This window comes from Ranitomeya variabilis, chromosome 3 (genome assembly GCF_051348905.1).
Source record: "Ranitomeya variabilis isolate aRanVar5 chromosome 3, aRanVar5.hap1, whole genome shotgun sequence".
NCBI lineage: Eukaryota > Metazoa > Chordata > Amphibia > Anura > Dendrobatidae > Ranitomeya > Ranitomeya variabilis.
The window spans coordinates 414,356,061-414,371,549 of record NC_135234.1 but is presented as its reverse complement, the minus strand read 5'-3'; the positions used below and the strand labels follow the sequence as shown (position 1 = coordinate 414,371,549).

Below are 15,489 nucleotides of genomic sequence, written 5' to 3'. Positions count from 1 at the left end.
AGGACTATATGCGCGGAGCACAGCGAGTATTCATTGCTCTTCAGCTAGCACAGTGTTAGCTGCAGCCACCGAGTTCCTGCAGCTGCCAAGCTTTCACATGTGCAGCTCCTAAAGGGAAGGAATATGGGAGTGAAATGCAGTGAATATTCATTGCCTTAAGTAGCCTGCACACTCGAAAGCCTGGAAGCTGCAAGAAGCCGGCTGCTGCGGCTAACACTGTGCTCGCTATTAAAGAGAAATTAATATTCACTCCTTTGCACGCCCATGGGCATGGAATGGAGCAAATATTAATTTCCCTTTAGCAGCGGGCACAGGAGTTAGCCACAGCAGCCGGCTCCTGCTTCCTGTGACTCGCTGCTCTGCCGCTGCCACTCCCCCACCTCTGCCAGATTAGGGACATCAGCACTAAGACACCCCTGGTAATGTATTGTTTAGTCCCTTTTTTGTAATATATTTTGTAAATTTTTATAAACACTGCCTACTTTTCTGAATAAGGATGTAAAGTTAATTCCTCTTGCGTGATTGTTTTGACAATTGTAGGCAGCAAAGAGCTAGTTTGTGACAAAGGATACAGCGGTGGGAACGCCGCAAGATCCAGCTGGACCCTGGCAATTTGGTGGCAGTAGTGGAATCACAGGGAGATCCCCCAGATGTCTCCTGACAAAGAAAGACAGCAGTGGAATATTTACAAGATTCTCTGGCTGTCTCCTGACACCTAGTAAGATGAACCCATTTTCTTTTTACATCATTTTGGAATTCAAATGGATGTTATTCCTTCTTAGCGATGGCATCACCCAATGGTGGTCTGTCAGCTGAAAAATTGTCCAGAAATGGTTTGAGACGAATGACAAAAGGTTCAAGGTTGTCAGTTTGCCTCCAATCTTAATCCAAGTAGGAGGAAGCCCAGAGACAAGTTGAGGGACATTGGCAGCAGTACTAAAGTGTCAAGGGTTCGTAGGCAGAGATATACCGGTATATTTATTTTTCCTTATTTTAATACTGCCATATCATCATTTGAAATTTTTTTTTAAAAAAAGTTGTTATAGTTAGATTATTATTAATTTTATCTGACACTTTTCAGTGTTTTTTTTTGGAAGTTAGCTCTTGCAGATTCAAAGCCGTTCTGGTGAAATGAGGGAGAAGAACACACAATTAGGTCAGTGGTTGTAAACTGATGGCTGCTGATACACATAATGTTCAAGTATCATTTTGTCTTCGCTGTGTGGCCATTATCATCCGTTCTGTCTAGAGAAGCTTATTTTTGCTGACAATTCCTCTATAGCCAGTTTCGTATCTTATTCTCTCACTTGTAAATGCATTAATTTTTTAGTATTCTATGTATGCAGTGCACATGATGGGGGACAGAAAAGGATTATAGCCTTATTACATTCCGAGACTATACTGAAAAAAACCCAAACCTATCTTGATTAATTTTGCAGATAAATGTACTCCGCTTCTTCTACCAACTTCAATGATGCATGTGTTCCCCCCTGTCACAGCCTAGATGAGGAGCATGTGATACAAGGATTAGAGGCCAAGGTATAGCTGAGCTTCAAATCCCACTCACATGCCTGTGATCAAGGCTGTAGCAGGGAAAATGTAAGAAATATGTGCAATCTGCTGCTGGCAGTCTGGAGGGCAGGCTGCACCCTGCCTGGAGGAGATCGAAACTATAAAATGTCACTGCAATGCAGGAAGCCTTTGCTGTGTAAAAGACTCTAAAACACTATTGATTTTACAGGAACGAATGTCTGAATATTAGTTCTATTCAGAGTACCTTGTAATGAAACCGTAAAATAACAGTGCAATCCCTGTGCAGTAGTGAATGGCCTGAAGAAATATAAAGAGCCTCTGAGGCTGAAGAAGGGCTCACAGACTCTCTATTAAGGTCAGCCCTGGAGGAGAGCACCGATGGGTTTCTGCCTCCTCTTAGTTATGGCTGGGGGTCTCAGCACAAGACTCCTATGTCTCTCTGACATGCCAAATTGTTCTGAAAGTGCACTTGCCTCATGTTGCAAAATGGGTAAAATTGCTTGTAAAAAAGAAACAACTTTGTAATTTACTTATAAAAAATCCTCTTTGCTCTCAAGAATGGAGAGATTCTTAATTTAGTTTATTGCCCCATTGCTAGGTTACCAGACACTTCTGCAGTGTACAAGAAGTGGCCAGTTGTTCGTCAAGGAGGCACATACCAGCAAAGTCCAGAGACCAAATACTCTTCTAATGCTGAAGAGGTATCGATGCTGTCACTTAAAGCATGGGAGAGCACACAGTTTGGATCAGCGGCACAACCATTCCACTGGTACAAACTGTCAATCCTCAGGAGCAAGTGGGAGACTGGGAAGTGGAGTACTCCTGAAAAACAAAGAAATATACGACATTCATAAAGCACTGGGCGCCCTGATGTTGTCCAGTACCAGACATCTGAACGCTGCCATTACAGGTCTCAGATTACCAAAGATGCGATGTCATCGCTTTCTGTCCCAATGGAAAAATGGGGGATATAGTGGTCGTGGGAGGCTGTTCATTATTTTACATTTATTTTTTACGCTGCACAACCCCTTTAATACGCGACCTTGATGTGTAGTTCTAGAATGAAATTAAATCATTTGTAACCCATTATCATGAGCTTGGCCAGAGGTGCAGCATCAGAAGTCAAAGCTGCAGGAGTGACAGTACAACTTATACTGTTTGGGCTATTCTGGACCCAATAACGTGAGGTGGATGCAGGTACTACATTCTTCATATTTGTCACGATGGCCGCACTGCTTAGATAACAGGCAGTGCTTATGAAAAAAGTAAGTAATGATGTCAGTTTTAACAGAGTTAAGAAGAAAAAAAACTTGAAAAAAGTTGATAACTAAATGCCAAGTGCATGGTCCAGAATGGTGCACTAGCATTTACAGAGGCTGTTCCAAAGCTCCCACAGTATAGAAAATGAATAGCTGAAAGCTAGCCCTGACATATACTACTTTTTAGAGCACTGACATAATAATGCAGTTTAGTAAAGGCAAGCGTTAGGCAAGCAGAAGCGTCTTAAAGTATTAAGTAGAAGGAAGACCTTTTAAAGCATGTTAGAGCTATACTAACACAGCCTACAAGCATTAGGATCTGTTCACCATAGTAAAACTGCTTTTTTTTTTTCTTTAAACTGGGAACGATAGCACAACATGCAACACTATTCAGCAGGTCAAAAATTGCTAAAGAAACCGGACATACTGAAACCCAAGACGTGTGAACAGGACTTTTCCAATAAAAATCACATCAAATAAAATAAACAAGACTTACAAGTCCAGAAATGTTAAGTTTTTAATCAGCACATATCTTACCTGCAAAAGCCTGTTTCAAGGAACTACTGTTCTGAGTCTGTATAGGAAGTGATGGTAAGCTAGAAATCCAAAATGAACACAAAAGAATGTATTACACATGGCAAATGTCTAAAATGCTGCCTCTGCTTCAACATTAGCTCTTAAGCCCATAAATGCAGGGGTGGGGAACCTCAGGGATGCAGGCAGTTTACGGCCCTCGATGACATTTCCTACGGCTCCAGTGCAGATACTCAGTGACTGCAATGCTTGGGCCGGCACCTGAGTTTTGACAGCTGGCGGCCCTTAAATTTCTTCTTACTCTGCTAAAATGGACAAGCAGAATTCACTACTGAAAGCTGTGGCACAAGCTATGAAAGATTACGTTGTGACGCTGGCCAGTGACAGTGTCAGAACATACTTTGCGTGCAGAGTTAGTGCGCAATGTGCTCCCGTCAAACAGAAGACGACAGCAGCATCTCCAGTGATTAGGTCTATACTGCAGCCCCAAGTCTCCTATGTGGTGTATATACTGCAGCCTCGGTGTCTCCTATGTGATGAATATGCAGCAGTGTTGGGGTCTATGTTATGTACAAGTGCTTCTAACAAAATTAGAATAGGGTCATTCCACATCAAGTGGACCAGTTTTAAAAATCGTCCCCACTCGACCTTCTCCGATTTTGCTGAAAATTTATAAGGATGTACATGTATGTTTGAAAAGAGGTTCTGTAAATTTTTAGGGCCAGATATCAAATACATTGGGCACTGTTGACCTTTCACTGGAGGTTCCACCAAGCCTGTGGCTTCAGCTAAGAGGATTTTGCAAACTTTGGCACATAGCCATTAGATTTCTATACTGGCTATGATGCTGAAATTTGGCATACTAGCTCAACTTTTGCTGCTAAACACGATAAAATGATTACCGGCTATGACAAAACAATATTACGGCCGCAATTTTGTGTCAAAGTAGCTTGATAAACGCTTTGCATAAAATGTATGCCAAACTTTGCCCATATATAACTCAAGACCAAAAACCAATAGTAACTGGTGCTTTGCCCTGTACACCAAACATCTACATGACTTTGCATTGCTGCAATATCACGGTCAAAGCATATGTATTTGTGGAAATATTCACACCCACATATGATGAAAAACTTTAAAAAAAACGAATTTTACCTATTTTTAGGTCAAATTTCTCAAAAAGGGTACCCCTAAAATATATTAATTCTGATATCATTAGAAAGGGAAAAAAATTTTCTACAAGGATCATTGGGTTTTTTTTTTGGAGTCTCTCAGTTTAAGAAATGAAAAATGCCACTGAACATGGTGTTATTTATTAATACGCAATGAATGGTAACTGCACTATTCAAACCCTTGCGTTGGTCCATGGTGGTTATACCACAACCAATTCCCTAAGAATTGGTATTATAATCCTATTAAGAATTGTAATAATGCTGTCTTTCGAGAATTGGCAGCCCCATCGCCTAGGAGCCATGGCCGATAGCCGTGCAAGGCGAGCCTCGGGCGGTCTCTTTATTGCAGGTTCCAAAGCCTGAGGGTGGGTGTCTTTGCCTAGGATCCCAAGCCTAATATTGGGTATCTTTTGTTGGTTCCCAAGCCATAATGTTCAGTCTAAGTGGTCTGGAATTGTTGCTGAATTTGCAACATAATCGGTTCAGAGAAGCTGTATTGTCGGCCCATTGCTGTTGCAGCTGTGCTGAAATTATTGCAATGATTGACTGCTCGGGAATCCAGCATGTATCATTTCTCACAGGCCAGTGAAAGAAGTTAGCTGGTCCATGAGGATGCATAAAATTTATTAATGCATCATGCTTGTCGACTGAAATTTCAGAAATATTTCCAATCCACCAGTTCCTATCGTAAATGCAGTGGCATTTTTCATTTCTTAAACTGAGAGACTCCAAAAAAAAACCCAATGATCCTTGTAGAGAAAAATGTGCTCTTTCTAATGATATCAGAATTAATATATTTTAGGGGTACCCTTTTTGAGAAATTTGACCTAAAAATAGGTAAAATTCGTTTTTTTTTTTAAGTTTTTCATCATATGTGGGTGTGAATATTTCCACAAATACATATGCTTTGACCGTGATATTGCAGCAATGCAAAGTCATGTAGATGTTTGGTGTACAGGGCAAAGCACCAGTTACTATTGGTTTTTGGTCTTGAGTTATATATGGGCAAAGTTTGGCATAACTTTTATGCGACGCGTTTTTCAAGCTACTTTGACACAAAATTGCGGCCGAAATATTGTTTTGTCATAGCCGGTAATAATTTTATCGTGTTTAGCAGCAAAAGTTGAGCTAGTATGCCAAATTTCAGCATCATAGCCAGTATAGAACTCTAATGGCTATGTGCCAAAGTTTGCAAAATCCTCTTAGCTGAAGCCGCAGGCTTGGTGGAACCTCCAGTGAAAGGTCAACAGTGCCCAATGTATTTGAGATCTGGCCCTAAAAATTTACAGAACCTCTTTTCAAACATACATGTACATCCTTATAAATTTTCAGCAAAATCGGAGAAGGTCGAGTGGGGACCACTGGTCCACTTGACATGGAATGACCCAATATCAAAAAGTTAATATCGTTCAGTTCTTCAATGCAAAAAGTGAACACTTTATAAAGACTTTATATGTGTTTCACTTTTTGTATTGAATCACTGAAATAAATTATCTTTTTGATGATCACATTTTGTGAAAAACACTTGAATATACAATAGTCTCAGTGTATCCTATATAATGTATATACAGCAGTCTCTGTCTCATACCTGTGCTTGAGATCTATAAACGTTACTTAAGCAGTGAGGAGTTTCCCTCTGTGAGGAGACCTGCAGTATAATGTACATCTGTGTTCGACACGACTTACTGCTGTGAGTTCTTTACAAAATGTATCGCAAAGAGTCGACTGCGCTCCAGACCGACGCAAATCTAGAAAAGTAGTTACGAGTAGCAACACCCCCTTGTACAACCTAACCTCATAGCTTCACCAAAGATAAAGTGCTCCAACAATTACATTAGTGGGGCGTTAATTAAATGTTCGGCCAAAAATAATGGGGTCATTTTCAAGTTGATAATATTATGCAGCCCTCGAATGATGGTATAAATATCCAAATGGCCCCCGGCAGAAAAAAAGGTTCCCCACCCTTGCCATAGAGCCACCACACAAAAGCCAAAAAGCTGAGAGAAACATTATATAGTAATAATTATAATGACAAGAAATTTCCAAATAAATACATTTACACAGTGCCTAACTTCCATTTTAATTCACAAAAATATGCTTTATGTGGCTTGAACTGTTCATGCTTTGGACCTTAGATCAATGACTACTAGGGGTTGTTTCAATTTGCAGAAAAAGGCATTATTGGAAAGGGCTTGTAAAACCCCCCCAGCAATTTTCATGTCACTATTAAAATCAGCGTTCTCCTGATAACAGTATTTTTTCTAATTTTATGGTTTACAGGTAGTGTGTGGCTAGGGGGAGACAGGAGCAGTGCTTACACACTCCATTCTTTCTTTGTAAACACTGCACTAAGCCGGGGCAGTATCACTGGAGAACACTTAGCGAACAATCAAGGCGACTTTCAGTGCCACTACACTTCCGATTCTGCTGAAATAAAAATACCTCATACAGTAACTACACTTTTCAGGCCAGTGGTGAGGTGTTGTCGCGAGCCAGAACTGTCAATCAGAAGCACACACCACTTCCTATATACAGGAAGATGGATGTCTGGAAAGCAATGTGTCTATGAACACAGGAGATGGGCTAGCCCTATTAAACTAGTAGCAGCAGCTACATAATAAATCTATTAAATACATACCGGTAATAGAAAAATGTAAACATGTAAAAATCGAGGGTTTACCTTAGCCCATTAGTAGAAGGAGGAGATCCAAGTGCTTGCATTCCGTTGGCAGATGATGGGCCAGGAATCTGCATTGATGTTGATGGGACTAACCAAGTGCTGTTTAGCTTTGGTGCAGATTTTGCACTAGCCATTATTGGTTTTGGATAAGGTAGGTAACTAGCACTAGCGTTAGATGTCCGACTGCTGTTTGGGTAATTTGAGGAAGTGGACAAGTTAATCATCGAGTGTCTATATCGAACAGGCATAGGCCCGGCACCACTATTTGCAAGACACTGGTGGCAAGCACAGGCAGATGCTTTATGTGCAGGTCCCATCTTTGTAATCACTGGATAAGGGGTATCAAGACGTCTCTGTATCTGCCGTCGAAAACCAGTAAGTTGATTTATCTGAGAAAGTGTGTGAAAGTCAACAATGTAGCAGAAACCAAATACTCTCAGATCTACAGATGGTTTGTGGTTGCAAAAGTTTTCCTCCAGAAATATGCAAATTTGAGTTTCATAAGATGTCCAACAACCATCATCATTTATCCATTCCCAACAAATTCCCTTGGCTGGTGCAGAGTCTGGAGGATAAAGGCTTTTTCGCACAGGCCTCAGAGTTCCTGAGGAAAAAAAATAGTGAAAATTAAGACAGTGATATAGAAATGCATGTTTCGCCTCGCCTATATTCTGTAAACCCCGACAATTACATCATGTATAATACCGGAATTGTCAGTAATGCACAGCATAAACATCAAAGTCAGTGAAAAAGATACATAGGTCTTTCAATAACTGCCATCATAAGTACCTGCGTAAAGGCCGAGGATCAGGGGTGGATTGAAAGTGACTTGTCACAGGACCAATACACAACCACTCTAGAATAAAATGTATTTGGTTTAAAATAAAGGACATGTAATGCCCTTTTAAACTTGCATTTTTTACTGAACAAGCAGGTAAACTATACAGTGGCATGCAAAGGTTTGGACACCCCTGGTCAAAATTACTGTTACTGTGAACAGTTAAGCTAGTTGAAGATGAAAATCTCTTAACCATTTAGTAACTGCGCTAATTTTTACCTTAATGACCAGGACAAATTTTGGAAATCTGACCAGTGTCACTTTTTTTGTGGTAATAACTTTTGAATGCTTCAACGGGATCCTACGGATTCTAAGACAGTTTTTTTCGTGACATTGTACTTCATGTTGGTGGTAAATTTTGGTCGATATGATTTGCGCATATTTAAGAGAATATAAAAAATGTGACAATTTGAAAATTTTGTTATTTTCAAATTAAAATTTGTATGCCCTTAAATCAGATAACACACAAAATAACGCAAATAAACGTTACATGTAACTTTTTTCGTCTCGACGGTCCGCCAAAACACGACGCAACCGTTGCACGACGGTTGCGACGTGTGGCCATACGTCGCTAATGTTAGTCTATGGGGAAAAAAACGCATCCTGCAGACAACCTTGCAGGATGCATTTTTTTCTCCTAAACGACGCATTGCGATGTACAGCCAACAACGCTAGTGTGAAAGTAGCCTTAAGGTGTTCAAAATTACACTCAAAAAGTTCATTAACCCTTCAGGTGCTACAAGGAACTAAGGTAATGTGGAAGGAAAAATTAACATTTTACTTTTTTGTTTTTCCACAAAAATGTTGCTTTAGACCCAAACTGTTAACTTTCACAAGGTCAGCAGAAGAAAATGGACAAAACTAAAATTGAGCAATTTCTTCCAAGTACGCCCGATACCCTATATGTGGGGGGAAACTATTGTTTGAGCACATAGCAGGGCTCGCAAGGGAAGCAGCATTGTTTTGACATTTTGAACACAAATGGAATCGATAGCGGAAGCCATGTTGCGTGCGGAGAGCCCTTGATATGCCTAAACAGTGGTGTTCAAGCAATTCCGATGCAAACTAGTAGCGAGCACTTGAGCTCAGCACTAACAGTCATATCGTCATAATTTTTTTTCATTTACTTTGTAAATTAACACTAACTCTAACCCAACCATAACTAACCCATCCATAACTCTAAACAAACACTAAGCCTAACCCTAATGGAAATTTAAAAAAAAAAAGAAAAAAAAAAAGAAAATATAAAAAAAAATGTAATCTGACTAAGGGGATGACAAGTGGGGGTGAGGTGGGACATACTAATTATTGGCTTTTGATTGCTGTGATAGGGTCTAGCGCAGTGATCAAAAAGAAACCAACAGGAAAAATCCTGCTGTTGCCAGGTGTCGGCCAGTAGTTCTCAGGGGGCGGACTGCGCATACGCTCACTTTTTTTTTTTTTTTCCAGGAAAAGGAGGCGAGGCAAGCCAGGGGACCTCATTCCTCGCTCTTCTGGCATGTATATCATTTCAAAAGAGAAAAATGTTTTTAAGCGACACTTATTTTTAACGTGAATAACGGCAATCAAGTTATCGGAGCCAGGAAGAACTGGCCCTAATCATGTTCTACAGGGTCTGAGCTAACCCCGGTTGCTGAAACCTTGCAGACTTTCTGACTCTGGGGGAAGATATAACCTTATTCCTGATCACAGTTTTAAAACGGCAAGGAGGGAATAAAGCCCCTTAACGGGGCAGCTTTAATGCGTATCAGCAGTTGTTAAGGGGTTAAAAGGCTAAAGTTAAAGACCACACATTTCCTTTGTATCTTAGGCAAAACGCTAATTCGCATCTCTGCTTCAGGAAAATGGCCGCCGCGATCTCCATCTGCGCACGCGCGGCATCCCGTGGCCATTTTCCTGAAGCCGCGGGCAGCAGAGCGCTGCATCTGCGCACGCGCGGCCAAAGAAGATGGCCGCCCCCACCGATCAACAGGGAAATAACGCACATCGCGCTGTTTTCACTCCCCTGTGCAGTGGATTCGGGACCTTGGGCATGCGCAAACCACTACGCCACTAACGGAAAACTAAGCAAGATCTGGGGGAAGACACCACGCCCTTTTGACCAGACCAGCCTGATTGACAGGCGAAAACGGCTACTTTGGTAACGTATTTTGGCAGCATAGGTGGGGAACCGGGGTCCACAAAATACACTGTTGTAATGCACAGCTCAGGCCCTATTTAACAGTATTTTTATCTCATACGGAAAAAACGGGGTGACAGGTGCCCTTTAAATGTTAATTACACGGCTTATCCTGAAGCCTCATATTACGGCAAACACATTAGAATTACTTTAGATATGTGCACAACTGCATTTGTCCTTGGTGGGTGAAAGTATACACAACTACCGTACTTATTAGCTTTACATACTTTTAAGTAACCCCCAATGGGGACTATAGAAGACTACAGCGTGCCCTCCAGGTTTAGAATGCTACTTGGAAGTGATTTTTGATGCAGTTATATGAGGAACACATGTCCTTTATGCCTGAAACTAATTAATAATCCCAAATGTAAAAGATAAACAAAGATGCACGCAGCCAGCAGTTTTGGCAAGTATTCCTAGATTCTCATTACTTTAGAAGTGCAGATGTTATGCAGAATTTCCCATCGTTGTTGTTAGAGCAATGGTTCGCAGCAGCGCACGTCCCAGCTAACTCAGCTTCTTCAGAGAAACAGCTGAGGCATGCTACTTACTATTCCCAGGGCTCATCCTTCATTAAACACCTGTTTCTGTAATAGCATGGCAGAGAGAGTTTATGTACTTAAACTAGATGGAGACCCGATGCTATCGCATCGGGCGGGTGGTGACGTCCCGATGGGGGCAGGCTTTGCAGCACTGAGATTCTCTCGTCCCCAAGCCCCATATAATAATGCTGCATAAAGGTTGGTTATGGCCCCATAAGATGCTGCATAGAAAATGTGCCCCATATAATGCTGCATAATGGTTGATTATGGCCCCATAAGATGCTCCATAGAAATATGTGCACCATATGCTGCTGCGATAAAAAAATGACAGACTCACCTCTTGTTCTGAGCAGGCCCCCGGCACTTGCGATATTCACATCTTCTGCAGTGACTGTTCACGTCACGTAGAGGGCGCGCACTAACCACATCATCTCACCCTCTGACCTGAACGTCCCAGCTAGAGGATGCCGAAGACGGAGCGTCGCGCTGTGGTGGAACGGAAACAGGTGAATATCAGCCGGCAGCTTCTTCCTATGATCAGGACCTGTTGAAGTGCCTCGTGCACGAAACGGCCGTCGGCCGTTTGTATTCACACCCCTCCCTGCTGTATCACATTATGTCCGAATAAAAGTTTGACAGTTCAACACCCGTGAGTGCGCTCCACTTTTTTGCTCTTTATATGCTCCTTTGATGATTTGTCTTATAGATGTAGCACCGGGTTTGTTTTTCCAAAAGGGGTATTAATGCGGCTAAGCAGCAAAGAAAGGTTTAGAGGCATTAGGGTCTAACGTATTGCAGTGGTGCAGAGGTGCTATTTTCTTTTCATTGCATGCAGCTTCTTCCTATGTTCAGCGGTCACATCGTACCGCTGAACACAGGAAGAAGCTGCCGGAAACCGGTTTTACTTACCGGTAATAAGATTTTACAGAGTCCACGACAGCACCCTACGAGAGAGGGGATCCGCCCACCATCTGGACAGGAACCTACAGGATTTAAAGGGGCGGTCCCCCTCACCACTCCAGTTTGTGTTTTAGAGTATAAGGGACACCGCCATTGAGTTAGTACACAATCATATATACTTAACATTACTAAATACCATCACCTCTACAGAGTGACAAACTAAAGGCACACCTTCCAATAGAGTGCAGGAATCCAGTGAATAACTACCGGGGGGGAATATGCGGGTGCTGTCGTGGACTCTAAAATCCTATTACCGGTAAGTAAAAAAAGGTTTTCCTATCGCCACGACAGCACCCTACGAGAGACTTTCAAAGCCCAATCACCTGTGAGGGACCACAGCACTAAGTACTGATCGCCCAAACTCTAAGTTGGCCTTAGATGATAGATCAAGACGGTAGTGTTTATAAAAGGTGGAAGGAGACGACCACGTTGCCGCCTTACATATTACGTCTATGGAGATGTCTGCTTTCTCCGCCCAGGATGAAGCCATGGCTCGAGTGGAGTGGGCCTTGATGCCTTCTGGTGGTATTTGTCCTTTAGCAGAATAGGCAAGACATTGCATCTCTGATCCATCTGGCGATAGAACCTTTTGTTACACTCGCCCCCTTTCTTGGATTCTGGAAAGAAACAAACAGAGCCCTACTCTGCCTCCAAGGTTCTGTCTTCTGCAAGTACTCCAATACTGCTCTTCTAACATCTAGCATATGACATTTCTGTTCTGCTGAAACTGGATTATCACAAAAGGATGGTAAATATATCTCCTGACTTCTGTGGAACTTAGCTACCTTTGGTAAATATGCTGGATCTGGTTTCAACACAATCTTATCCTGAAAGACCATTAGATAGGGAGGGTCTACTGACAATGCTTGCATATCACTAAGGGTACCGTCACACAGTACCATTTTAATCGCTACGACGGCACGATCGTGACGTCGCAGCGATCGTATGAGTATCGCTCCAGCGTTGTAGACTGCGGTCACACGTTGCAATCACGGCGCTGCAGCGATGCCGAAGTCCCCGGGTAACCAGGGTAAACATCGGGTAACTAAGCGAAGGGCCGCGCTTAGTAACCCGATGTTTACCCTGGTTACCAGCGTAAACGTAAAAAAAAAAAAACAGTACATACTTACATTCCGGTGTCTGTCCCCCGGCATTCTGCTTCTCTCCACTGTGTAAGCAGCAGAGCCGGAAAGCACAGCGGTGACGTCAGACGTCACCGCTGTGCTCGCTTTCTGGCTGGCCGGCGCTCACAGTGCAGAGAAGCTGAGACGCCGGAGGACAGACACCGGAATGTAAGTATGTACTGTTTGTTTTTTTTTACTTTTACGCTGGTAACCACGGTAAACATCGGGTTACTAAGCGCGGCCCTGCGCTTAGTTACCCGATGTTTACAAGCGAACACATCGCTGGATCGCTGTCACACACAACGATCCAGCGATGTCAGCGGGTGATCAAGCGACGAAAGAAAGTTCCATACGATCTGCTACGACGTACGATTCTCAGCAGGATCCCTGATCGCTGCTGCGTGTCAGACACAGCGATATCGTATGGATATCGCTGGAACGTCACGGATCGTACGGTCGTAGCGATCAAAGTGTGACTGTGTGACGGTACCCTAACTCTTCTAGCCGAAGTCAATGCTACCAGAAGGACTGTTTTTAAGGTTAGAATTTTAAGGGTATGTGCACACGTCCGGATTTCTTGCAGAAATTTCCTGAAGGAAACCGGAAATTTTCTGCAAGAAATCCGCATTTTTTTTTTTGCGTTTTTTTGCGGTTTTTTTTCGCTTTTTTTTTAGCATTTTGCAAGCGTAATTAGCTTGCAGAATGCTAAAGTTTTCCAAGCGATCTGTAGCATCGCTTGGAAAACTGACTGACAGGTTGGTCACACTTGTCAAACATACTGTTTGACAAGTGTGACCAACTTTTTACTATAGATGCTGCTTATGCAGCATCTATAGTAAAAGATAGAATGTTTAAAAATAATAAAAAAAATTAAAAAATGGTTATACTCACCCTCTGCAGCCTCCGTTCCTATAGATGCCGGCGTGGTTCAGGGCATTTGGTGACGTCACGGCTTGTGATTGGTCGCGAGCGGTCACGCGACCAATCACAAGACAGTGACGTCACCGCAGGTCCCGAACCACACCATCTATAGGAACAGAAGCGGCAGCATGCAGCGGTGAGAGGCGGGAACACTCCGGGGACATCGAAGGTGAGTATAGGACTTTATTTTAATTCTTTTTTTTCTACCAATTATATGGTGCCCAGTGCGTGGAGGAGAGTCTCCTCTCCTCCACCCTGGGTACCAACCGCACATAATCTGCTTACTTCCCACATGGTGTGCACAGCCCCGTGCGGGAAGTAAGCAGATCGATGCACTCCTAGGTGTGCGGAATCCCCGCAATTCCGCATTTTTAATGAACATGTTGCTTTTTTTTCCGCGATGCGATTTTTTCGCGGAAAAAAATCTCAACATTTGCACAAAAAATGCGGAATACCCTGTAAATAGGAGGCATAGGTTAGCATTTTTTTAGCGTTTTTATAGCGAAAAAACGCGAAAAAAACGCGAAAAATCCTGAACGTGTGCACATGGCCTAATGGAAACAGAAGCTAATGGCTCAAAGGGGGGTTCTATTAACGCATCCAAAGCCAAGTTTAGATCCCATGGCGGTAATCTAGCAATATGGACCGGGTTACTAAGTTCACTAGCTTTAATAAACCTGGATACCCATCTATTCCCTGCCACATTGCTGTTATATAGAGCTCCTAAGGCTGATACCTGAACTCTAAGGGTATTTACCGCCAATCAGAATTGCCGGAATTGGAACCCTGTCTGTTAAGGGATGCTGATGAAAGGCAAGGAACTTCTTCCAAACCTTAGAGTAAATCCTGGTCATAATCTCTTTCCGGCTACTTAAAAGGGTAGATATTAAGGCGTCCGAAAAACCCCTCTGTGCTAGCAACTCCCTCTCAAATTCCCCGCCGTCAAATGCAGAGACTCCACATTGGGGTGACGAAATGGACCCTGAGAGAAGTTCCAGACTCGAAGGGCAACACCCACGGGTCACTGACATTGCTCTGAGTAAGGAGAACCATGGCCTCCTGGGCCAGAAGGGGGCAATTAGGATTACTCTCGCCTTCTCTTGCCTGATCTTCCTGAGAACTAGAGGGATCAGACACATTGGGGGAAACGCATATGCTAGAGGGAAATCCCAAGGAACTTGAAGGGAATCCACTATACAAGGTTTGTCTGCTACCCGAAGGGATGCAAAATTTCTGATCTGCCTGTTTTCCCTCGTAGCAAACAGATCTATAACGGGTAGCCCCCAAAGACCGTCTATCTGTTTGAATATTAGCCGGTTTAGAGACCATTCTCCCTGACGTAGAGAATGACGGCTGAGGTAATCTGCCTCCACATTGTACTCTCCTCGTATGTGGATTGCTGATAAAGAAAGGAAGTGAGTTTCGGCGATGGTAAAGATGTCTGCAGTGGTGATCATTAGCGATTTTGACCTCGTCCCTCTCTGATGGTTGAGGTATGCCACTACGGTCATGTTGTCGGTCTGTACCCGCACATGTGAATTCCGCAGTATCGGAGAAATTTGAGCAGGGTATATTTGACTGCTGTAAGCTCCTTCCAATTTGAGGATCTTTGGGTTTCTAGAAGTGACCATAGCCTTGAGTCCAAACACTTCCCATGTGAGCTTCCCAACCTATTGGGCTGGCATCGGTTGTGACGGCGTTGTCCGATACTATTCCCCAATGTACCCCTTTTGACAAATGTCCGATA

At 42.8% G+C, this 15,489-nt stretch overlaps 1 protein-coding gene across 6 annotated transcripts in view; it reads right to left on the bottom strand.

The window, feature by feature from the left end:
* Positions 1-15,489, bottom strand: part of DTX2 (deltex E3 ubiquitin ligase 2) — a 155,475-nt gene that overhangs the window by 66,884 nt on the left and 73,102 nt on the right. For all 6 annotated transcript variants that reach the window (XM_077296300.1, XM_077296301.1, XM_077296298.1 and 3 more), the window contains exons 3-4: positions 7,179-7,782; positions 3,330-3,388 (exon numbers count right to left, since the gene is read on the bottom strand). In XM_077296300.1, coding sequence (XP_077152415.1) covers positions 3,330-3,388; positions 7,179-7,782 — 663 coding nt within the window. The remainder of the gene's footprint in view (positions 1-3,329; positions 3,389-7,178; positions 7,783-15,489) is intronic.